Source organism: Pogona vitticeps, chromosome 2 (genome assembly GCF_051106095.1).
Source record: "Pogona vitticeps strain Pit_001003342236 chromosome 2, PviZW2.1, whole genome shotgun sequence".
NCBI lineage: Eukaryota > Metazoa > Chordata > Lepidosauria > Squamata > Agamidae > Pogona > Pogona vitticeps.
This window is the reverse complement of record NC_135784.1, coordinates 183,072,087-183,097,541: the sequence shown is the minus strand read 5'-3', so window position 1 is coordinate 183,097,541 and position 25,455 is coordinate 183,072,087. Positions and strand designations below refer to the sequence as shown.

Sequence of the window (25,455 nt, the reverse complement as noted above, 5' to 3'; positions counted from 1 at the left end):
TTTTCATTTGCATGACCAAACTAAGGTAGGAAAGAGTCTTTTCTGCCTCCTGGGGAGCGCAGTTCTCTGTGGTCATCTTTGCTGCGGCTGGTGGCCATGTTTTTGAGATAAACCTCTTTCCTGGAGACAAAGTAAGTTTGTTGTTTTGACTTACACACCGCCCCAAAATGTTAAAGCACTCTCTGGGAGGTTTACAACACAAGTATGCACTTTGCCCCCCCCAGAAGGTTACTCAGTTTAGGGACCTCCGAAGGATGAAAGGCTGAGTCCCACCTGAGCCAGCTACCTGGATCTATCAAGATCAAACTCAGGTCATGAGCAGAGAGGCCTGCCTGTGTTTGTGTGTGTTGGTCCCATCCCATCCAATTTATAGTGACCCTGACAGGGTGTTCAAGGTGAGATATTTAAGGGGCCTTGAGCAAGCTGCAGGGTCCCCAGAGCAGACCAAAGAAGCAGGGAAGCGTAAGCCACTTCTGAGTACTCTCAACCTGCCATACCCTGAAAAGGGTCGCCATAAGTCCGAATTAATTTGATGGCTCATTATTCCTTTTTTTTTTTTTTAACTATAGTGAGTTTCCATAGCTGAGTAGAGACTGGAACTCAGGTCTCCTTGCCTATTATCACTCAGTCCACCACTACACCACACATAAAACAATAATTTTAAAACAGATAAATAGGCAACGTCGCTGCCCTCTCCCGCCCTTAGGAGTCGTGTCGTTGTCGTCGGGTCCGGTCCGAAACTCTCCCCGAGGGACGCAGCTGCTTTTCTCCTTTCTGGAACTTCTCCCTCTGCGGGGAAAAGGGCGGAGGGCGGAGGGGGAAGGCGAAAAGGCGCGAAGACCGAGTAGCTGCGCCAGCCAGCCGCAGCCCCCCCAGTCCGGCACCGCCACCGCCTACCGCTTTGCCAGCGGCGGCGTAGCGGCGGTCTCTGGGCGAGAGAGCCCACTCTCTGGAGGCTCGGGGGAACATCGCAGGCGCGTCAACGGGTGGAAGTTTCCCCACACGCCCCCATAAGGCTTCATTGCAAAACGAACCAGGGGAGGTGAGGGGGGGCAGGCCCGGGGATGAAGTCTGCGAGGCGGGAGTTTCCCTCGTAGACCCTTGTGAGCGCTGAGAAAGGGAGCCCGGTTTCCCGGAACTGCCTCGCTCTTATAAAAAGGAAGAGCCCAAGAGACGAAGCCCGGCAGAGGGACGAGGGCGCTCGGTTGGGCTTCCCCGAATCGCATCCCTTAACGTGCTATCTTCTTCTACGGGACTCTGACCCGGATTGGCCTGCCCGTGTCAAGGGATTTTATCCGAGCGGCGGATGGTACTACTCTCTCGGATCATGCACCCGTGTCTTTTCTTCCTCGTCGCCTGGAGTGCCGGGGGTGTGGTGAAAGGTAAGGGCGGGAAACGTGGTCCTTAAATGTGTTTTCAGAGCCGACCTCTTCTTCTCATCGCCTTCGGCGATTTCACCACTGAAAGAGGCTTGACTTCGTTTTCCGCTTCGAAATCTTAATATGCCCAGTTTCCCGGGGTGGGTAGCTGATGGGGAGTCGCCCCGCTCTTTTCCGAACCGTGAGAACGTGGAGCGTGTATACAAGGCCCTCCATGAGTAGCCAGTTCGCCCCCTCAGCACGAAACAAAACGCCTCGACCGGGTCTTCCTAGAGCAAAAGTGATCCCAGCAGGGAGTTTTTATGGGGAAGACCTAATGTTTCCCTGGGCGATCTTGTCAGCCCTGTCCCTAATCTCTAGGACTTGAGAAATGCACTCTGCTTTTGCCCAAAGGTATCATATTTACTTCTGCTTCACAAAAAGCTGTCAAGTCCTGACACAAAATAAGCCCTCCCTCAAACGCTGGCTTATGTGCTACCTTAAAATTGCAATTTACTTTTTTTAAGGGGAAAAAAATCTTTTCTTTCTGCAAAAAGATTTTATTATTTCCCCAACCCCACCCCACCCCCAGTCTTAAAGAAAGCTTAGAAATGTGATGTCAATGCCTTGCAGCTGAAACGAAACAAATCAAAATAGCGGGGAAATGCCCAGGATGTCCATGGGCATTTCCCCAATCAACAAAGATGAAAAGGTCTTACCCTAATATTCCTCGGAACTAAACTCCATCCCACACCACTTCAATTCTTGGGAAAAACACTGCCTGGCTGATAGACACTTGAGTTATCATCCAGGCAGTGTTTTTCCAAAGAATTGAAGTGGTGTGGGATGGAGTTTGTAATGCACAGTTTTTTAAAATTAGCCTTCAAAGATGTAGCCATGTTACCCTGTACAAGCAAATCGGGGGGAAAGGAATACAGTATAGAGGTGCCTTAAAGACTAACTGCTGTATATTATAACATAAGCTTTGGTGGATCGAGGCCAGTTCCTTAAACTTTAGAGTGAGACTCTATGGCTGTCATATTTATAGATGGGTCCAGGGCTAGGTGGAAATACAGATACTGTAATGGGCAAAGTGACAGCGGTTTGTTACTAAAGAAATAGGACTATAAACGAATTCAGTTCTCAGGGCATGATTCTGCAAGGTAACAATGGCATTGCAGATTAAAGTTGCGAACTGTGGGAATCAATACAGGATTTCATACTTGGTAATAAGTTAGGTGGTATAGTAATTAGGAAATATGGTGCTGGAGGGGAGCTTTGCAGTTACCCTGGACCACCAGAAAAATGAACAAGTGGGTCCTAGAGCAAATGAGGCATAAACTATCTCTGGAGGCAAAAATGACAAAAATGGGCTTGTCTTATTTGGGGCAGATCATGAGAAGGCAAGATTCAGTGGAAAAGACAATAATGCTGGGAAAGGTTGAAGGCAACGGGAAAAGAAGAAGGCCAAGTAGAAGATGGATTGGCTCTTTAAAGGAACTACAGGCTTCAGTTTACAAGAGCTCAGCAGGATTGTTGAGGACATGACATTTAGGAGATGGCTAACAACTCTGAGATGACTTGACAGCATGTAACAGTAACTGAGTTACATACCCTTGATTGGTATTGAAGCCTTTTGAGCGGGTCTCCAGCATAAATACCTTATCTCAGCTGTTTCTCTATCAAGTCTAATATAGTTCTGCAGTGGTTTCCCCCCCAAAGTTACTCACTCACTCTCAAGAGTGTCCAGGTAAAATGAAATATTCTAAAAGAGGTTTTTTGTGTGTGGCCATTTCTGATGCCAGATTTATGTCCATGAAACAGAATGAAAAGAACTTCTCGGTCAGCATTTCATTGACGTGCCTGCTGACAGTAGATAACAGTTGTGTTTTTCTAATAATAGAGAAAGAGTTTGTTCTTGTTCACTGATTCAGAAAATAAAGCAACGGGTGAATAACAGTCCTTGGCGATGAAAGAGTAGTTTTACATGAAAACTGACCTGAAAAATAAACTAACTCACTATACACAAACACTCATCTTAAAGTTGTTTAATCTTTTGTTTGAATTGTTGAATTCCATACACAAGTTTCTCTCCAATCACAGAAACATTCACTCTCCCCGATGTTAGTATATGGGAGTCTAGAGGAGCTAGATTGTTGCCAAAGGGGTTCCATAATATGGAAATCATCTGCAAATGAGACAAACGCAGATATCAGATGTGTGTATTACAAGGTCAGGATCTGCTATCAGTTGCATTTAAAGTTGATTGGCAAACCTAAGTTTTCTACCTTGTAATATGTATTGATGTAACTGGGGGGGGGGGGGGCTTTTTCATTTTATGTTTCTCCAGATGAGATATTGTCCACCTCTGGCTATGCATATCTCCCCAAGCTGCCATTTGCTAAACTGGGGAAACATTTAAGGACAATGCAGTTGTGTCTCTAACTCCATGGGCTAAAATAAATTTATGGAGTGAGTGATTAAAGTTAGGAAAGTAGCACTGAAAGGAGAAGTCTATTCCTTTCCCCCCAGCTCTGCTGTTTTTATTTAAAATCAGAAGTTATTTCCCAATAAAAATACTACAATCTTGTATCACGTGTAGTTTGCCCCCAGCAAACTATCCACCAGCAAAGGTGGATAAAACCTGTGTTCCACTGACGACCCTGTTGCACTGGGTGAGGATGAAGGGGAATTCCAGTTCAACACAGATACACAGACACGCACACATGCATGCACACACACACACACTTGGTGGTTACTCTCTCTCTCACCTTCCCTGTTTCTGTAATATTCAGCATACCTGTTATTGGTTGTTAAGATCAATGTGGCTTCCTTTCTAATTTGTTGGTTCTGGTTTGGGCTTTTGGTGTGTTACTCAGGACAGGGGCACCCTCTTTCCCACAGTCGCTTCACGGAAGTGCAGCATACAAACATATACAAACAGAAGCGCAGAATATAGGGAAGCGTTCAGCTGGTGTGGTTACCCACTGCTTCTGCACCACCACCAACTGTACTATGAGGCACTGTGCATTTCTTCCTCCGTTAACTATAGCGCGTGGTGGATTCCCACCTGGTGTGGCCTTTCAAGCTCAGCCCTGCCTCCCCTTGCTCAAAAACCAGCGCAGTGGGTTATACGGTGGCAGGGTGGGGTGGGGAACCACGTTAGATTGTAGGACCGTTGTTGCATTCTTCTGTTAGAATCTTGTGCTTGTTCTTGCATCTCACCCATGTGGGCAATGGCACACCATGTGAATGGCTACGGGTAAGGGAAGACCTGCCACTTGGTTGAAACAGGTGACTGTATGGTTGCCCTGCTGCCCAGCAAACAGGGATGCAGATACATGGCATACCATGGGATCCTCGAGTGGATTTGGGGAGCAGTACAATGTGCGGTTAATGCTGGTATGGAAAATGGCACCTTAGTCCCCAGGAGTTCCTAGTTCCTACACTGGATGGGAGGGAGGGTACATCATCTGGATTGCAAATAGAGATGTGAAATGGCAGGTTAGCCCGTCAGCTGCCTGAACTGTAAGGTACCACCTTCCTCCCATGTAGATGGCTTCAATGCTAACTTTCTGACCTGTAAGTTATTAGACAGAGTCAAGGATGAAGCCAAATCCTCATAAAGCAGCAGGGGAAGCATGAGGGTTTTCAAAGAGGTAGTGGTTTCAGTCGGCTCCAGCATGTAACACGAATATAAAGTCGCCATGGTACTTTTAGTCAGTACAGTTCCTTTCATTTTTCTTTGAATGCCTTTCTTTTTTCTTTTTGTGATACAAGGATTCCGAGAAGAGTTCTCAGTAGCAGCTGTAGAAATCCATGTAGTAAATTCCATTTACACTATCATAGTTGCATCATGTGTTAATATGACTGGACATGCAGGATGTTAGGGGGGTTGTAAATGCACATCATCACAAAAGAGTCCATTTGATTTAACTCCCTGTGGCTCCAGAATGTTTTCCCCTGTGAAGCAAGTAGCAGTTGGGGGGTGGGTTAAAATATGGGAAATGGCATGTATGAGAGAGGGGCAAAGTGGAAAAGAGGATGAACAGCCTCTTTGCCAGGGTTGCTTTCTGGAATCAGCCACCTCCCTGCTTTAACAGGTTTTTTTAGTGAAAAATAATTTTAGAGCTCCCATCCTTATCTGTTACTGCCCAACAGCTAGTGACTTAGTGGATCCCCCTAGTGAAATCGGACCATATTGAGGACCATACTATGGCACACTATACATTTCAGTTGTATTTTGATGTTTAGCATTCTGTTTCCTTTGGGGAAGAGGGGATGGCAAACTGAGGTTAACCCTTTGTTCAGGAGATAATCGCATGTATGGTATCTTTCCATGCAATCATGTGCATGTTAACTCAGAAGAAAGTCCCACTTCATTCAGTGGGCTTCCTCTCCCCAGGAAGGTTTACAGCTTCTATGTAATCCAAAAGCTGGTTTAAAGGGAGGGGGGGAGGTAATTCCCTATTATTCACCTTATCTCATGAGCTATTCCTGGAAAGGGACCATTTCCTTTAAATCTTGAGCAAAGGAGTGGCAGAAATATTCCTCTGTCAGATCATCTGACAGCCTGAAGGGCAAAGCAAACAATGAGTCACCATTGCAAAGGAAATACAGAAATTCCCGAGAATGAACCCAAGTCACACCTAAGCACATGGATTTCTGTGCTTAGGTGTGGGCTTAATCTTCAAACATCAGGGCTGTGGGGAAGGGGGCATGGGGGAGAAGGCTACCGAAGGAAGGAGGGAAGGAAGGAACCATAATTTCATCTTAACTAATCAGATTAATTTGTGAAAAATATTTGTGGCAAGCTGCCTATGAACACTGCACAGGGAGACTTTGAAGGAGAGGTGCTCCTAGAAGGCTCTTACTGGCAGGGTAGAAGCTTGCCAGTACAGTACAGTGATTAATATACAAGCAGCTCCAGGCATGGCACAGTGTTTTGTTTTTCCTGATTTAAGGGTGTGTTGGAGGAACCAGAGAGCTTAGGATCCAGCAGGCCCAAAGCCTCCCTCATCAACACCCATTGTGTCCTCTTTTTAACATTACCGTTGGCACAGAAGCAAGGGGAGTGGAGGTGCCCATGCCAGTGTAAGGAGTCTTGTTTCCCTCCTAGCAAAGAGAAAGAAGGCTGCTCCATCCTATGGCCTATGGGACCTCCTAAAGACCATATAATAGCCCCTAAGACAGGAAAGTATACAAAAAGTGGGGGCAACTGGCACCATCTTAGAATCTTTTCTTTTTGCATAATGGGATTTCTGCAGAAATCAGTCTTGTAATGGAAATCCATGTTCACTGTCCAGATAGAAATCAAAGTTCAATAAATGCAAGATGCATAATGAGAAAAATCACATGCTGTGATAAACAGACTTCTCCTAGAAATGTGCAGGAAACATCATCAACTCTTTGAAGAAGCAATATCTCTCCTTTGGCTCATGATTTCCAGATCCAGAAGGTGCTCAGCAAGTACCAAGGGGGAACAGTAACAACAACTGCATTTGTTACAATCCTCACTTGTGACATAATCAACAACATATGATACCTAAGCAGCACTATGTGTTTTCCGTGATTTGATAAGATCACAGAGAAGATACAGATAAAAATATGCTTGAAAGGTATATGGCCTGTTCTTCCTCAGAAGCCAGGAACAACTGATGAACAGTTTTGTTCATTTTGGAAATAGTGATTCAGTGCCCTATGTTCTTGTAAACAAAACCCAAAAGAAGTACACATAATTGTAAAATACAAAAAATATAATTTGTAAGCGAGAGAAATTGTAGTTTTCTTTCATTGGTAGAATGTATTCCACTTTTTCTGAATGAAAAATGTTAATTTTGTGTATTTGGGGGTGGTGGGGTGTCAGGCAAGGATTCAAATGCCACTATATGCAACAGTCTTCCCTGGTTATTTCATCTTTGTTCACAAAATAATCCTCCTTTCATCTGCAAAGATGCTCAAAAACAGACATACTGATCTAGCTGAGGAACTGTGCCCCTCTGCCAAACGGGGAACTGACTCGCCTACATATTAATGTGTAATGACCATTTAAAACAGGATTAACAAGCGAAAAATGATAAATATTACCAGACTGGTTGTTTTCCTTTGAAACATATTTTGCCCCCTTAGTTTGTAATACTTCCTACAATGCCCTGTGTTCTGTGTATTTTCTTCCTCCCTTTCCTATTTCTGAATACCCATCTTGATTTCACACTTAACATTTGAAATCCACCCCATTTTACTGTATTTTTTATACAAGTTGCATCTGTTCCATTTTCAGGAGCTGCAGCTGAAGACTTCTTACACATTCATCCAGAAAAGCCTGTAGTGGAATATGGCGCCTCCGTTGTCTTGAACTGTAGCTCCAGTTGCGCACCGATTAATCTGGAGACTTCCCTAAAATGGGCTGAGGCCGGAACTGGCTCCACATGGAAGAGCTTCAACTTCACTGAGGTTGACCAGTGGTCAGTCGCCCCATTATGCTATGTTAATTGTGAAAGAACTCCGCTGGATCGCCGTGCAAACTTCACAGTTTATCGTAAGTCACCTGTTAAGCTTTGTCAGAGCCATCATTCAGGCAAGGCTGAGCTTTAAGGGAAGCGAAAAATACTTTGTAGGAAGTGGGGGGAAAGCCTTTAGGCTGAGGCAGCTCCTGACCAGCTCAGTCCATGAATTTGGGGGAGGGACCTTTTTTTTTGCTCCATGAGCCACCTTGCCTCAACCGTTGCAGCCACTGGTTCAATTCCAGCAAGAGATCTGGAAAGAAGGAGGCTGGCTTAGGAAACCTCATGGAAAACTGTTGCATATTTGAGGCAGCCTTTTCTACTGCTTGGTCCATCTGGCCCAGTGGCTCCCCAGGGCATTGATCAAGGGTCCCCCCCCCCCCCCAGGATGGCTTCACAGTGTAATGTCCCATCTATGGGGCTGTCTCTTCAGAAGAACGGCTGCTCCTTTTGCCTTTTCAGCACCTGCAGAATACCTTATTCTAATATTTCCAGCGCCTTTAAAGGCCATCATTTCTTCTTTAATCTGCTGTCCTTGTGGTTGATGTTCGATTTCCTGTTCCCTTTTTTTTTTTTTTTTTTTTTTTTTTTTTTTTTTTTTGCTGTTCTAGTCACTGTGTTTCATTTATGAATTCCTTTTGCCTTGACTGATTTATTTTGGAAGCCGTTGTAGATTTTCTATAAACCAATATAATAAAATAACTGCATGTCGTCAAAGAAGAATTGCAGTAAAGGGCCACTCAGCTGAGTGCTTGTATAAAAGATTCCCACCCACCAACTATGCCCCTTAAAATGAAATAAATAATGGCGTGACTTCTGCCAGCCCAATGTGGAGTTTCAAGAAAGATCAGCCCAGGACAATAGAATGACTCTGAGTTGACAGTCATGTTCTGGCTTTGGAGAGGGGAAGTGTTCCACACTTGAGGGGCATCCCTGAGAAAACATCCCTTAACTTGTCCAATCCTGTCTGTGTTGGCACGGAAATGGTGGACCCAGGGCAGGAGGAGTCTGTCAGGATGTGTGCAATCAAAAATGTTGGAGAGTACTGTATATTTTTCTCCAACACGTCTTTATTCAAGTCCTCGGGCTCCTCCTGAAGGCAAGAATGTGTACATTACAAAGAGTTTTAAAAACTTCATTTAAGAAGTAACAGTATACTATAGTGAATCCCCACCGTAGTTACACATTTAAAATTAACTCATGATCTTCTCCATATCTAAAAGGGAATGAAATAGTTACTTTTCTTTACTTTAAAAAAAAAAAAAACATCAAAATGCTAGAAGCTACTAGGCTTTGGTAGAAAGGCTACCTGCCACAGAACACTGAAAAAAGTAACAAAAAGCCAATTACAGCTGAATTGCACTGCAAAGGGGGAGTTCTCTCTACTTACGTTGCAGTCATCGTGTGACTTAGCTACATCTTTGTTACTTTAAAAATAATTAATTGCAAGTAACATGTTTTTATAACTTTTTGCATCAAAGCCCTTGTCAACTCTACACCAGTCTGCCCTCTCTTTCAGCCTTTTGGTTTCTAAGTGGCATTATTTTGCATATTTTATTTCTACCATTCCTTTCTGCCACAGAATGGTAATATGGCATATAACCAGAATAAAATCAAATCTTGATGGAATGCGTAAGTTTGAAAACAAATAAATTGAACACTCAATTTTTTTTAAAAAATGCAACAATAAAATACATAGGCAGTACTGAGCCACTTAATTTGTCTTCAGAAAGAAACCTTCAACTGACATGCCAAAGGCCTCTCTGAGTAAAATCTTGTTTGCCTGATAGTGGAAAGAAAAAAGGAACAACAACCTACATACCTTAGTAGGGAGTGATAAAGACTGGTAGTGACCCAGGCTCTTTGGACATAATGACCAGTATCCCTAATATTATTGCAGGCAAGTCATACACACCCTATAATAGAAAAAAGGAGCTCTTTAATTGATAACAGTCAGAAGTTGGCAGTAATGTCGTTCTGGTGGTGTGCAGGCAGAACTCAACAATAGGATATAAGCCTAGAATGCACAACAATATTCATTTGCAGAGCTGCTGTAGAAAGGAAGACAATGCTTTAATATAGATCAGTGGAACTGTATGGGGTTTTATTCTATTCCAGGGGCTCCCGAGCGTGTGGAGCTGGATCTGCCACAAAAGATGGAGGTGGGCAAGGAGTACAACTTGAACTGCCAGGTTTTTGATGTTGCCCCCATCCGGAACCTCACTGTGACCATTTTCAAAGGAGGGAAACCCCTCCTGGAGAAGACGTTTGAGAATCATACCAAACCTCAACCTGGTAATATTACAGTGACCTACCCTATAACTGTCGAGCAACAAGACCATAATGAAAGTATCACCTGCCACGCAGCTCTGGATCTGAGGCCAGAAGGTCCACTCCTTGAAAAGCCATCCGCCAGTCAATTGCTAGAGCCTGTGGGTGAGTTCCCCTCTGCTGCTCTTTCCTTTCTCTTCAGATGTCAAGAAGGCAGAAAGCACACATGTCTTGAATTGCTGACGACAAGCAACGGCCTAATCACAGGTTGTGCTGGCGTGAATGTTTTCAAATTCTGGAGCTGAAAACTTCTCTGTTCCCCCCCCCACACACACACACACTGCTATCAACCATATGAGTGGTGATTGTTATAGGCTATCAAGTCATATTATGGTAACCCTGATAGGATTTTCAAAGTACGTAACATACGTAAGGAGTGGTTTCACTAATGCCACACCCAGTACGTTTCTAGGGTCGAGTGGAGATTTGACACCCAGGTCTCATGGTAGTTCTTGTCCATTTGGGTATCTTCAGGAAGAGTTTGTTTTCTGTCCATGAGGGAAAGACTTGTTTAGTGGTTAGTTCCATTTATTTCCTGACTTTCTGTCCATGAGGTCAAGAGTATACACAGAGGTGTCCTTCTGTCCACATCATCCTAACAACAACTCTAGGAGGTAGATCAGGCTGTGTGTGTGTGTGTGTGTGAGAGGGAGAGACAGAGAGAGAGAGAGAGAGAGAAAGAGAGAAAGAGAAAGAGGCCTTTGCTTCTTCAGTTATTCCCATTTGTTCCATTCTAGATGACGCAGTGGCTGCTGAGTATTTCCACTCTTTACTGAGATGTTTCTGGGCATACTTATTTTTTTCTCTTCAGCCAGTCACACAACAGGAATTCGCCTTCCACTTACAGTTTTCCCCAGTTGGGTTTTCAAAGGATTGTTTATTTTCAAAGGATTGTTTTTTGGGGGGTGACATCTGCAGATTTCAGGGTTCCTTCAGCCATGCTTTGATATCTTTCTCATGTTTCTTGTTTTAATTCTGCATCTGTAGGCATCAGCAATCACTCATAAGAGTTTGCCATTTAAAGAGAGTTATTTCCTTGACCACAGTTGCGCTTTTCAATTAGAAATGATTTCTCTCACTCTCTTGACAGCTTTTCCAATGGATCCCCTTCTCGAAAGTCCATTGTCTGCAGAAATTGGTACTCAGATGACTGTGACGTGTGATGTATCAGGAGTTTTTCCAGCTGAAGAGGCCATGTTTGAGCTGTCCTTTGCTGGAGAGAATCTGGACCTCAGTATCCATGTGTTGGAGGAAACAGCAAGTGCCCAGGCTCTGGTTCACCTTCCTTCAATAGGAAATCACGAGTTGATCTGCACAGTTTCTCTGGGGCCAGTGAAGAGAAGTGTAAATAAAACTGTCACTGTGTTTGGTGAGTATGGTATCTGTAAGAAACATGTCTGAGCTTCTGGATTTTCTTACCATGCTTCAATCAAACCAGAATGAGTTCAGCCTTAAAACTGTTCATTTGGAAAGCAAAAGTTAAAGGGTTACAGCCAGGTTCATCTTAGTTCCTCTGAAATTGGAATTAAGAGATGGATTTGGTTCAGAATGATGATCCAAGATCGAAGGACCTTGTGGATAGCTAACTTACTTTGGAGACAACCTTTTTTTAAAAATTGACACATACAGAGAATACAGATTTGACAGAAGGTCCACTGAGTAAGAGAATGTGGAGAGAAGTGGAATACAAATGTTTTGATCCAACCCAGCATTCTGATCCTGGTGGCTGCCACCCAATACCCATAATCCAAAAGAACACTAGAGGGAGGAGTAAATGCATAGGAGGTGGCCTGCACAGGGCAAGGCTTTTGCTATTCCCAACTCACGTTGTTGATCTGAGGCTTCTCCTCTTCATTTGAGACTGAGTGGAATGTCAAACAAGGACATTTTGTTCTCCTGCTGACACACAGACTCTGTTTGGGACTCTTTGTGCCTAACTGCATCCCACCATAAGCCACCGTTGGAGGTAATCAGAGTTGGCTGTTTAAGCCTGAATTGCAGGATAGATGATGAAAAACTCCATGGCTTGACTTCAGTCTTGTTTCTATTCTTCTTTTGTCAACTCCTGTTTCGGAATGGGAAGCTGAGGGAATGAACCATATTTGTGGCTTTGGATGTCACACTAGGACATAGCCTGGCTGGTCCATTTGCCTTTCAAACAAGGGCCAGTTTGGTTGGTTAGTAAACCAAACCCTGTTAGCAGAGTTTAGCTTGTGTTTTGCAGCAAGCAAGGTTTCAACAAACCACACCATCGCTTGTTATTCCATACAGACACAGTCAGGATACCTTGTGCAGTGGTTTTCCATTCCCTTTAGTGGTGCTTCACCCAGGCAGGGCAGCCAATGAACATAATTCAGGTGAGTCACAAATCTAGGTAGCAAGCATGTTGCCAAAAGGCACTTGCAGAGCAAATGTGCAAAAGACAGCGCCAAACACTGAGTCACACCGAACATATTTTCTTCCTGGATAGACACATTCTTTGATTCGTTTGATAAATATTGTTTGGAGCAGCATTGAAACAGTTGGGAAATGCAAAACTTGGTGAGTCACTTCAACTCCAATTTTCACCGTCATCTGGGATTGTGTGTGTGTAGTGTGTCATCAAGCTGGAACTGATTGACAGCAACCCTAATAGGGCTTCCAAGGTAAATCTTTCAGGAGTACTTTTTACCAGTCCCATCCCCACCCAGTCAATTTCCATGAGCAAAACAGGGATTTGAGCCCAGGTGTCCTGAATCTTAGTCCATCACTCTATCCACAGCATCACACGGAGGATCTTCAGAATAGAGTAGAGTTGAGCAAATTAGGTTCCTCCAGATATTGGTGAAATCTACCTGCCATCAGCTCTTTCCAGCATGTTCAGTCATGAAGCTTGCTGGGAGGAGTACTTCATCAATGCTGGATGGCCAAAAGGTCCCTCACTGTGCTCTGTGTTTAGGTTAGTTTGAATAGAAATCCACAACAATATAGAATTCCTTACCTAACTCTCATGTAAACGTCACTTCCCTGCCCAAAGGAACTGAAGGCTGCATGCAGATGATTATAAATGATTTTCTCCCATTTGTTCGGCTGGGAAGGAATAAAGCATTGGACTCGAGAGGAGGATCTTGTGGCAGTGAGGATCAACTGATGTGGAGCATCTGCTATCCAGTTTGTTACAAATATACAGAGATGATTTACCAGTTATCACGTACAGTAATATGTGTAATCAGTCAACCAATTTTTGTGTGTAATGGTGGGTTTTTTTTTTTAATTATTCCCCTCCAGCGTTACCAAAACCCGTCCCAGAAGATGATCATATTAAGGTCGTTGTCAACACAACAGTAAATGTCATGTGCAAGTTGGATGGTGTTAAGTCCCCTGGTGTTGTTATGCAGATCAAAGATAAGAATCAGACCTTAGCATCCAGTGAAGACAGTTTTGTCATAAACTATGAAGTGACAACGTGTGAAGAGGATGATGGGAGAGAATTTCTGTGCATAGCGCAACTGCAGGTTAATGGGACTGAAGTCACGAAAAACGCATCTGTAAAGCTTACCGTCTTCTGTGAGTATAGTAGGGCACAGTATGCGCAATATTTCATTCCTGGGGCTTGAATTGATTTGTATTCTGGCATCGAGCTGGGGGTTGGACTAGATGACCTTATAGGCCCCTTCCAACTTCACTATTCTATGAAAGTTCCTTACTCAGAGCAAGACAAGTAATTGTTGTATTATTGAGATTTGCTTACGTAAGTTTTACTTAAATGTTGAATATGCTATGCAAACGGAGCAGCTTTGCGTACAGTTATTTTAGTCTGATTCTTACTGAGCTGATGAGAGTAAAAGCTATGTCACCTCAAAAAATGAGGGTGTGGCTTTGTTATTGTATACATCCATCATCAAAAAATACCTATGCATTCAAAAGTATACTTTGCCTCTGTCTGGCATGAAAGATTTATTTATTTCTTATTTGTTGAAAATACTTTTTTACCACCTTCCATAATTTTACCAAGGTGGTTTACTGGACTGTTTCCCGTGTGTGTGTGTGTGTGTGTGTGTGTACATACACACGCATGCACACACACACACACACAAACAGAGTAAGACAATAATATCAACTTTAGAAGATAATTTTATATGGCTTTAGAGCATCTAATCTTACACTTTTATAATAGGAAATCTCTGTGTGCAGGGTGTTTTCTTAGTGTGGTTGTAGGCAGTCATATTAGTCCCGTATCTGGTTTATGAAGTGGTAGAAACCCAGATTATTGAGCCCACTTTCATGAGATCAAGGCCATCTGTATACATTCTGTGGGACAATGATTGGTTTGCTTGAACAAGGAAAGAAGGACGAGGGGCAGAGGAGGATGAGGGGAGACTGATTGAGAAACTATCATGTAGAAGAAGAGTTTGAAAGCCATAAGCAGACCTAACCCTTGTTGCCCAAACTAGAGGTTAAGATAGTTACTTTCTTGGACTACAAACACCATGCTATGGAAGTTAATAGTAGAGAGAAGTAACTTTTGTATCCAAACCATTTCTCTTCAGTTTGTTGGCAAAAGCTGCTAACATGTTTCCTGATCTTTTCCCCCAACCCCAAATTTTACAGGCAGTTGCATGCTTTCCTTTTCCCCTTACTTAGTATTATCACAACCACTTGATTATTTATATTTGACACTTTGTTGTGAAAGCCGTGATCTGGTGTTTCCATATCTTTAAAAAACAAAGAGAAATGGTGGGGATGAGTGAACCAGTCCTGAGATGCCCAGCTGTGAAAAGCTACAGCGACACTTCTCTCTTACTTTGGGCTAAAGGGACCCACAGTGTTTTTGTCACAAGCAGCCCTGGTGACGAAAACATTGTCTTGTTCAGCAAACCTTCAGCCAACCTGCACCATTGCAGAGCTTGACTGTGAGCCTGTGAACAAGCAAAGGTCTGCCAGATTTCTGATGGAGGTGGAGACATGAGCGGTGAGACTTACCTGCATCCCTACATTGTCACCACATTTCAAGCCCAACCCAATTTCAGGCACAACAGTTGAAATAAAGTCTTTGTGAGGTTCTAGCTTCCCTATGTGAGGTTCTAGCTTCTACAGTGAAGTCCACACCCTATACTCTGCAGCATGGTACAGATTTCAGAATCTTTGTGCACCCAATATACGGTGCTTAAATTGTGTATATTTGTGTCTAATTGTGCTGCAGTTTTTCATGAAAATGCAGACTGTACTGTATCCACGTTACCAACAAAAATAACCACACTATGTTTTCCCATTGTAGATGCGCCCCGAATAACTAATACAAGTTGCCCCAGTGTGTTAACATGGAAGGAAGGCAGCATGGAAGCCTTTATCTGTTCTGCACGTGGAAACCCGCCACCAACTGTTGAATGCAGGAGAGATAATATGGTCTACCACATTGGGGTGCAACAGCAGATCATGAGAGAGCACAAGGGGGTATATCACTGCAATGCCAGCAACGCTTATGGCTCAGATGCTAAAGATGTGACCATAGTTGTGGAATGTAAGTCTTAAAAACCATCAGCTGGGAAAACCTCCACTGTTTCCTATGCTATAATACACAACCAGATTTTAACAAAAGAGGCAAAGGGATGGAAATCTTGTTCATTCAGCCCAGGGCACTGTCTCCATCTGCAGTGGAACTTGGAAAGATGGAGATGGTCTCTAACAGCCAGCAAGCATGATTTGTGAACCACAAAGAGGGTCTTTTCGAACTTGGACCCGATAGGTATTCCAGGCTTGTCTGACCTATTGGTTCACAGTGTAGCCTTGGTCAGCCTTGGGGGGGTGGGGGTGGCGGTTTACAGTATAATAGCTTCAAAAAGAAAACCAGAGACATTCGTTGGCCAAACCAAATCAGTGTGAACATAAATAACAATGTTTCTGTGGGATTGCCTTCTTAAAGGAAAAACAAAGGTCGTCTCTCACATCAGTAAACTCCTCACTCTTCATCAGAGTGGGTAAACTTCAGACCTGCAGATACATTGGACTTTGAACTCCCATCATCCCCATTCAGAATACAGAGTGGCAAGGGATTGTGGGAGTTATGGTCTAAAACATCTGGAAAGCCAACGCTCCAATGCCATGTCTTCTTTGACACAGAGATACTGATACATAGCCTAGATCAGTGGTTCCCAACCTTGGATAACCCAGATGTTCTTGGACTACGATTCCTAGAAACCCTGGCCAGCACAGCTGGGTGATGAAAGCTTCTGGGAACGTCAGTCCAAAATACCTGGATTACTCAAGGTTGGGAACCACTGGCCTGGAATAATAAGGGAACAGTGCATATGAAAACATCCAAAAACTTGCTTTTCAAATTGCCCACAGAAATTACTTTCACTGCCTTAAGGGGAAAGAATTTTGAGAATACTGCACGTTCCGTTAAGCATACAGTTGTGAAGAATTAGGCATGTGTTCATTGGTAGTACAGTTGAGCAGAGATCTGGAAGTCAAGGAGAGGGATGGCAAAGCTATGCAACACTCTGATGCTGTAGCACCTGGAAAATGTCATGTCCCAGTTCATCCATTTGACATTGAGCAACTGGCCTATATATTCCTTTAACCTTAAAGGCTAGAATCTTCTCCTTTTCTGAGCAAAAGTAGAGTTTGTTTGCTTTTTAAAATAGATGTGACCCTCTGGAATTCTGAGGCACCTGAATTAAACTGGTTTGTCTTTTCCTTTCCCAGTTTTCCAGCTAAACATCGTTGCCATTGCCCTGTCAGTTCTCGGTGCGGCGATTATTATTTCTATGGTGACAGTGGGCTACTATATGTACTACCGAAGCCATAAGGTGAGGAAATATCGCCTAAAGCAGCAAGCAGCAGGAAACCCCATGGAGCAGAAGTGTCTGAACGGCGGTGCAAGTGTCTAAATGGACAGGGGACGGTTAAGAAACTCAAGAGGATCTGGCCCCCGGTCTGGCGAGACAGTAGGTGCTGTCGGGGTTCATCTTTGCTGTGAGGAGAAAACATTTCATCTGGTGCTGAACTACTAACAGGCGGTGTTTTGACTGGAATTGGAAAGAGTGGCGGATGGTTTCTCCACTTTCAAACTATGGTTGGTTGCTTTCACTGCAAGGAGTCCCATCTAGAGAGAAGGTGTCCCAAGACATGTTTCTCTCTTATCTTTCGCTTCAAGCTTTCCTTTTCCATCCAACGATTCTTCTCCATCCGGAGTTATAGACAGCAGTAGATGGTGTGAAAAGGGCGTAGCTGCACCCATTTGCAAGCAACACTAAGGGACTTGGTAGGTGTCTGGATGCCACAGAGGAACGGAAGCCCTGCAGCAGGCCTGGGCTCTGTGCGCCGTGATGGAGCACAGAGGACGAAGCTTTTAGTGACTGTGGGATGAAGTGTCTGCCTTGATCCTTTCTGTACTAGCAGCCTTACTGGGACTGTCAGCAGGCAGCGGGCCCCTCTCTAGGGGGGTTTGCTGGCAAGCTGTCCATAGCCCATTTGGGGACTTCAAGAAAGGTCTTCTGCACTGAAAAAATGGGAAGGCCACCACGGTTGGTTGGTTGGTTGGTTGGTTGGTTGATTTTAATTTTGGTCTCCTGATACGTGAACTCAGGATTATCTTGTCGAAAAAATTCTGTAGGTCAACCTGGATAGAGTTGGAAATGGCTATAGAGGAGGGGACGTGGAGCAGAGCTCCGTCACTTATCAAAACTGACAACAATACCCTCTTTAACAGGAAGAGCAGGTCTTGAAACAACTGCTGTGAGAGTCTTGCTCATGTGTTCACACAATCCCATTGTTTTCACACAATTTCTGGTATAAAGATACCATAAAACTCGTAAGTTTAACTGCACAGTGGTAGGAATGGAGAGGGGGAAGGAAAAAAACCCTGCCCCAGATGTGTGCTTGGTTTGTCTTACATATTCTGTCTCTTGTGACTAACGGCGATATGTAGCAAAACTGGTGCAACTGAGCCTCAAAAACACAATTGTGTGTGGCAAGCTCATGCAGGGATGCCTAGGCCCTCTTTATCTTAGGGGCACACCTGGCATATGAAATGGTCCTCATGCAGAAAGAACAGGAAGCAGCTGCTCTCTTGCTGATCCTTAAGCTTATTATCATCCTGTGCCTTTGGACTTGTAAAAGGACACCTTGACTGAAACCCAAAATTATATATACTGTATATGATTTTTTTTCAGTCTCTGAGTACTGTATATGTTTCAGATGATCATCATGCAACAACAGTTTGGATGTAGTGCAACTTTTCCCTTCAAACTCTCAACAAATCACTCCAATTCATCCTTGTATTTGGTTTTACAGAAATATTCTATTGCAGGAAGAACAACATATATTTATTAATATTGTTCATGTCACTGGCTAGAAACTATAGGAAATAAATAACTAAAAGCAGAGTGAATGATGGAGTTTAAAAAATACTGGCAATGTGATTTTTTTTCTTTTTAAAGTTTCGTGAAACAAATGCAATGTTCTTCGCCATATGTTGGGGTTCTGTGTCACAGGGAAATACTGCAGGTTGCTGGCAATACGTTGTAACAGTTATCTTCCAAAGGATATAAAAGCTGCAATGATTATATTTTCTTAGTTGCTTTGTCACGGTTATTATCTAGTCATATATAAGAATGGAAACAGTCTAAATAGTAAATTATAAGTAGTTGTTTTACATTGAAAAAAACAGTAGGACATTCCACAATATTAAAGAATTCATGGGCCAAAATATTGGTGGCCAAAATCCAGTTGCTTAGTTGTGTAAAAGACATAACTTTTGAAGGCTGATTGCCTGAAGATAAGAAGTCTTTGTAGACATTATCTATTGCGTATCGAGTCATGCAACTCAGTATGCAACATAATGTCTACAGAGATTTCTTAACCTCAGTCAGCTCACCACCAAAAGCTACACATTTTATGTAATTAAGTTTGTATGGATACAGTGAAAATGATCCACCATGTATATTAGAGGGGATGACTTTATTATGCTAATTTAGAGATTACAAAAATGTGTAAGCTTTTGAGTTCTATGGATCCTCTTTATTGAACAAATGTTGTGTGTGTGCACAGGCACTCACACACACACAAACACACATGTAAAGCTACAGCATGCTTTGGCTGATTTCAGATGAAGAAGACAGAAGCCAAACCATTGCCCTATAAGTTTAAGATTTCTGTATTGAACATATCTGGCAGTCTGTTCATCTTCCTAAGATAAATACTTTAAATATATTAATAATAATGAATATGCTGTCAAGTCACTTGTGACTTATGACAATCCAGTTTTTCTGACATAGAGTACTCAAAAGTGATTTACCAATCCTTCCTTGTGTGGGACTGCTGGGGCTTGTGCATCTTGGCCAAGGCTATCCATGTGGCACACATGCTCAGGGTCATCTAGGCTGGTCCCTTTTGCTGGAAGCACAGTGGGGATTCAGACTCCTGGCCCCTGGCTCCACAGCCAGGTGCTGAATCAGTATTGTCTCCTAAGTCAGGAAAGCCATCTTCAGATTAAGGGAGGTCACCCCAAGGCCATCAAAAAAATAATCTGCACAGTTGTGAAAGCAGCAAATTTCCCATTAGTAATTTTTTAAGCCCTAGTGGAGCAAATAAAAACAATCACAGATGAAAAAAACCCAAAGATGGAACATGCTTAGTAGACACAGAATTCCAAGTGTCGGCTGAAAAAGAACAAAGGAGTGGGGACGGGACTGGAACGTCCTGGAGGTGGACGTGGCTGGCTGGAATCCTGGAACAGGTGCAGAGTTAGGGACATGCCACGTCTTGTTAGTCCTGCTTCTAAGAAAAATCCATTTTGAAAGCTGGTGGAAAAGGCAGCCAGGTAGAAGAAAAGGTCTGGGATCCTCCTTGGCTTTAAAACAAATGGTTAACTTAAAAACATGGTGTATGGCTCCAATAGGTTCCACCTTTCAGCCATCAGGCTCTGCCCACTCATCTTCAGGCCATGATCCTCAAGAGACCTGGCACAGGTAGACTTGTACATGAAAGGAGCGTCTCCAACCTGAAACCTGCGCAGAGGACTGAGGACAATTCTGAAGATGGGAAACATCATCACAACCCAGCAAACAATAAGACCCTCAATCCTTGATAACATTTCTCCGGCAACACTGAAGAGGAGAAGAAAAATAAATGTTGCTGCCATGGTAGAACAAGAAAGATGATGTTCGTTACGCAGTTTCTCCTCCCCACAACCTTTTTGTAAGAAATTAGGAGGAAACCCAATAAAGCATGCCACATACCCATACATGAGTCAGAAGGACAGATGTGTGTGCAAAAAGTGATCAAAATGAAATCTTGCACTAATGTGATAACACTGGTTAAGAAGCGAGAGGATGGGAGATATTGGGGAAAGAATGATGCTTCTATCATTAACTGCAGCTTGGTGGGGAAGGAGAGAAAGCCCCGTGAAGCCCATATTATTGCTGAGCTGACTCTGATAGTTCTTTCCATTCATTCATTCATTCATTCATTCATTCATTCATTCATTCATTCATTCATTCATTCATTCATTCATTCATTCTTACCCTTCCATTCTAGACACAAGTCTGCTCTGGGTGGCTAACAATAAAAATGAAATAAAAACAGTATAATAAAACAAAAAGCAACAATAGTAATATGGTTCAAGATGGGGGAAAAGTAAAAATAATCAAGTGATGACAGGAGGGAAAACCTGTCTAAAGAGCCAGATCTTAAGCTGGCTTTTAAAAAAACCCAGCAAGGGAACCAGACAGATCTCTGAGGGCAGTCTGTTCCAAAGGCAAGGGGGCATTGCCGAGAAGGCCTGGTTTCTTGTTCTTTCTTTCTGAGCCTCCCTCAGTGTTAGGCCCCTCAACCACCCTTCCTGGCTAGAACGAGTGATTCCGGTAAATCTAGGTGGGAGGAGGCGTTTTTCTAGATATCAAGGTACTAAACCGTTTAGGCTTTATATGTCATCATTAACACTTTGAAATCAATACGGAAATAAGCAGGCAGCCAATGCAAGGTGTCCAGAGTGGGGGAAATATGCTAATATTTTCTCATTTCCCTCGGGGATTCCAACAGTGCCGCGGAGACAAAGTCCGCCAGCTCCGGTAAGGAAATGGCTGGGTCACGGGGAGCACGGTAACCCAGCAAGATCCCAATACCATCCCTGGCTTAATCGACACGTGGAGGGCCTCCAGGCCTGGCTTCACCACCACAGAGCACCTAATAACCTCCAGAGTGTTTCTATAAACAATGGCTACTCCCCCACCCCACCCCTCCAGTCTACCCTGGTGTTGGACTCCTTAACCAGGAGGACAGGTAAGGGTCAAGGGAACACCCTCTTCCCTGCCCATCCAAGTTTCGGTTATGCATGCCAGGTCTGCATCCTCCTCCAGAATAAGGTTTTGGATAATCTGTGATTTGTTGGATACAGACCTGGCATTCAACAGCACCAGATTTAGAGTGGAGGGACAGCTGATCTGACTAGCTCAAGACTGACGGTTGGTCACAGTGCCAAAACAGTGAACAGCCTTCAAGCATCTGTTCACCGTTCTGAAATGAGTAGGAACTGTGCCATCGCCATACCTCCCTCTACCCATAATCACTTGCATGTTCAAAGGACCCCCACTTGGGGGGGGGGGCAAGCCTTCCACTCCATGTCAATGCACCTCAAGAAGGGTTGTCAAGGCCTTTTCTTCTTGGACTGTGAAATATGGATCAGAGGAGCTAAGGGGTGGCACTTCATGGACAACAAGTACACAACGTTGGTCCCCACAATACTAATTTTTGCAAAAACTTTTGGAATATTCCACTTTGGGAGGAGGGCATGTTTTTCATAATTTTTGAGACCTCCATTCAAATGCATTGATGAAATCAAGCCTGGCAATCTCTAGAAGCAAAAATGACTAAATTAAGGTAAGTGTACTTCGGGCATTTCATGGGAAGTAAAAGTTCACTGGAAAAAACAATAAGGCTGGAAAAAGCTGAAGACAGCAAGAAAGAGGGAGATCAAGATCAAGTGAGAGATGATTTGACTCAATAAGGGAAGCCAGGGCCCTGAATCTGCAAGATCTGAGCAGGACTATTAATGACTGGACCTTTTGGAAGTCACTAATTTGGAAGGTTTCCATAAGTCTTAAATGACTTGATGGCATATAACAACAAATGGGACTTCTTAAAGTCGACAGAGTGGGAGTTAGAAAGGTGAAAGGAAATAGCCAAACCCCTCAAGCCAAGCCAAGCCAAGCTAATGGGTTGCCTTCTTGTATCTGGATCCCTGACGAGGACGTACTGTACATCAAAACACTGTATTTTTTCCATAATGGCATTCAAGACAACTAATGTAAGATATTTCATATCTAATTGTCAAGACCAGCTGTTTTTCCGGTTCAGTAATGCTAACTACCTTGTACCTTAAGATCATGGGGGCTTTCAGATGAGGCTTTTATTATGAAATCACTCTGCCTTCTTTACAAAATAATTTTACAGCAATATATTCTTCCATCATTTTTTCTTATTACGAAAAATAACTCTGTCAAGTAATAAAGGGCAAAGTTTGACCTGGCACCTTTTGATCCGCCATGCCAATTGTCTGAAGTCTAGACACATCTTATGCTGTACAAACTATTTTTAGAACCTGAAAGTGGAAAATCAGTATACAGTGGTTTCTGATGTAACCAAATGCAATACCTTTCATGGTGATGATGCAAATTTTCATGGTATTATCTTTATTGCACTTTTTAAAATTATGTCAAGGAATAAACCCCAAATGTCTCACAGGATAAATCAGAAAAAAACATTGTACAAGCAAGAAATGGAAAACACAAAATTTAAGCATGACATTTAGCGTGCTAAATTTTGCTTCCTTTCATAGCATTGCCGCCAATGTTATTTATAAGTGGAACGGTGACACATTTAAAAGCAAGAAAGGAACTGAAAAACATGTGAGTTGTGTGAGAAAGCAAATGTGGCAAAAGCCACAACCTCATTGTATCCATTCAAGGTAAAACCACACCTTATGTAACAGAAAAAACTACTCATGCAGAGAAATGGTTGGGGGGGGGACTCCTATGTACCGAGTCCCCCACATTTAAATTCCCCAATGTGGACCTATCTGCACATAAGAGAGGGGGAGTCGTGTATGAACCAGTTTTTTAAAGAGCTCAAGAATGCCTCCAGCTGGGAGCAAGCACTTTCCCTAAAATAGTCTTCTCGCTAAGTTGTCACTCACGGTTTTATGTACATGATAAAGTCCTTGCTTCTGTATTCACGGTCTTTCCGCATCGCTTGTCTGCACACAACGAACTTGACTGGCTTATGAAGATGCTATTAATACCCAGTAAAGTACAGAGAGAACCCTTCCTAACGTTTTATAGAATAGAGGTGGAAAGGTCGAAAGCCCTGGCTAAATTTCGTCCCACTTGAAAGAATTCAGCATCATGTTAGAGCCTAAAACCTGCTTGTTTTAAACAAAGCTCCCCACAGCTTCCTCTCACAGCCATCCCATTTGAGAATCGGTGTGTCGTCGCCCTCTGCTGCTGAACAGTGAAGCTGCACTTGTCATTCCAGTATCAATAAAATTGGAGCTAATGTGACTGGAGCTGTTTCTGTTTCATTTTCAGTTCTTCGGTCCTCTCCTCTCTCTTTTTTTGGGGGGGGCTCTCCGTAGTCTCTCTAGGGCTGACCTTAGCAGGAGGCAGGCTGAGCCTCAGGTGGTAGGTCCTGGGAGGCAGCTGTGGCAACCCTGCAAGGCCCAACCCTTTATTTCACCTGCTTCACTCTGGGCCATTTCCCGCTCCCTGCTGGAGGAGAGTGTTGTGTAAACCCATCCAGCACCTCCCTGAAACCAGTTTGCTGCCCATGAACACAAACCCCACTGCCCTTGGTGAAGTCAGATGCATTGGCCAGTCCTGCTAACTTGTGCATACAAAAGGCCGTATTTCACAATCAGTTGCCCCAGTTTGTTCATTAGTAAGGCCAGCCTTGTGAAGAAGAGTCCAGAGGTCCGGTCGTCTTGATGAGGACAAATTCTAAAGTTCCTTGTAGCTTTCCAGTTGCATCTTACAGACTAGCATCTTTTTTCCTTTTCCCCGATCTCTCATTATGTGCCAGCTCATTCTTTCTGCTTTTTTTAAGCGTGTCTGACTTTCTAAGTTTAAGGCCAGTCACAACATTAGGCAGAGCGAGACTGACATCTCAGATACCGAGGTGTGTAGAATGAAGACCCTAACATGGTCTGTTCTGAGCCTCTTATCCAACCCCTGCTGCTGCACTCTGGTAGAGAGGAGATGTGAAAATGAGATCCAAACAATTGTGGAGTGGAGCCAGGGTTTATGGGTCAAAGGCTTCACGCTTCAGTGTCAGGCTTCCTTATTCTGAGCTCAGCTGCAATTCCCACCATAGCTGGGGGAGAAATTGATACTCCTGCTGTAGTGCAACATTTTCAATGGATAATCAAGAACCATTAACTTCACAAAAGACCTGCTCCTTGTTTGTGGATACAGATTGCTCTAACTACAGTGGTGCCTCACTAGATGATGATAATCTGTTCCACTGAAATCGCTGTTTAGAGAAATCATTGTCTAGCGAAAAGAATTTCCCCACTGGAATGCATTGAAACCTAATTTAATGCGTTCCAATGGGGAAGAATCGTTGTTGTCTAGGAAAGCCACTTTGCGAACCGCCGATCAGCTGTTTAAATTGCTGTCTTAGGTCCCGAAAACACCTGTTTTGCGAGTGCGGAGGGAGCTGTCAAAATTGTCATCTAGCGAAAATCGGTTTGCGAAGCAGGGACCAAACATTGTCCAGCGAAATTCCCCCATAGGAATCACTGTTTTGCGAATCACTATTTCGATCGCAAAAAGTGAATGTCTAGCGAAAAAACTGTCATGTGGGGTAGCTGCCTAGCGAGGCACCACTGTACATGTATATTTGGATCTTCCTTATGCTTATCTCCCTATCTCTCTCTCTTTCTCTCTCTGTTTAAAATCACAATAAATGAATACATCAATATTAAAATGCAACTAAACCTAAATGATGTTTAAAACATCACTAATTAAAATTAATTTAAACATATTTAATATACATGATTAAAACTGCTAAATAGCCTACATAAAAGTCCAATCCTATCAAGGCATTTACAACAAAATATGAAGATCTTTCCAATCATACTTGTAAATTTACCACTACAGAAGCTGATTCAAATCAGCTGAGATCTTGGTCATCTTTTGTACAGAGTATTATAGCAGTACACTAGTTTCACATTCACAAACACACACACACTAATCTGGAGGCCAGTGTGGTGCTTTGGAACAGAT

At 43.3% G+C, this 25,455-nt stretch overlaps 1 protein-coding gene across 1 annotated transcript; it reads left to right on the top strand.

The window, feature by feature from the left end:
- Positions 1 to 930: 930 nt before the first annotated feature.
- On the top strand, positions 931 to 18,743 carry LOC110070610 (intercellular adhesion molecule 1). Its single transcript, XM_020778304.3, has 7 exons — positions 931 to 1,382; positions 7,639 to 7,896; positions 9,980 to 10,297; positions 11,283 to 11,561; positions 13,460 to 13,738; positions 15,450 to 15,692; positions 16,880 to 18,743. The coding sequence occupies exons 1-7, from the start codon at positions 1,307 to 1,309 to the stop codon at positions 17,062 to 17,064; spliced, it is 1,638 nt and encodes a 545-aa protein (XP_020633963.3). The 5' UTR covers positions 931 to 1,306; the 3' UTR covers positions 17,065 to 18,743.
- The last annotated feature ends 6,712 nt before the right edge of the window (positions 18,744 to 25,455 follow it).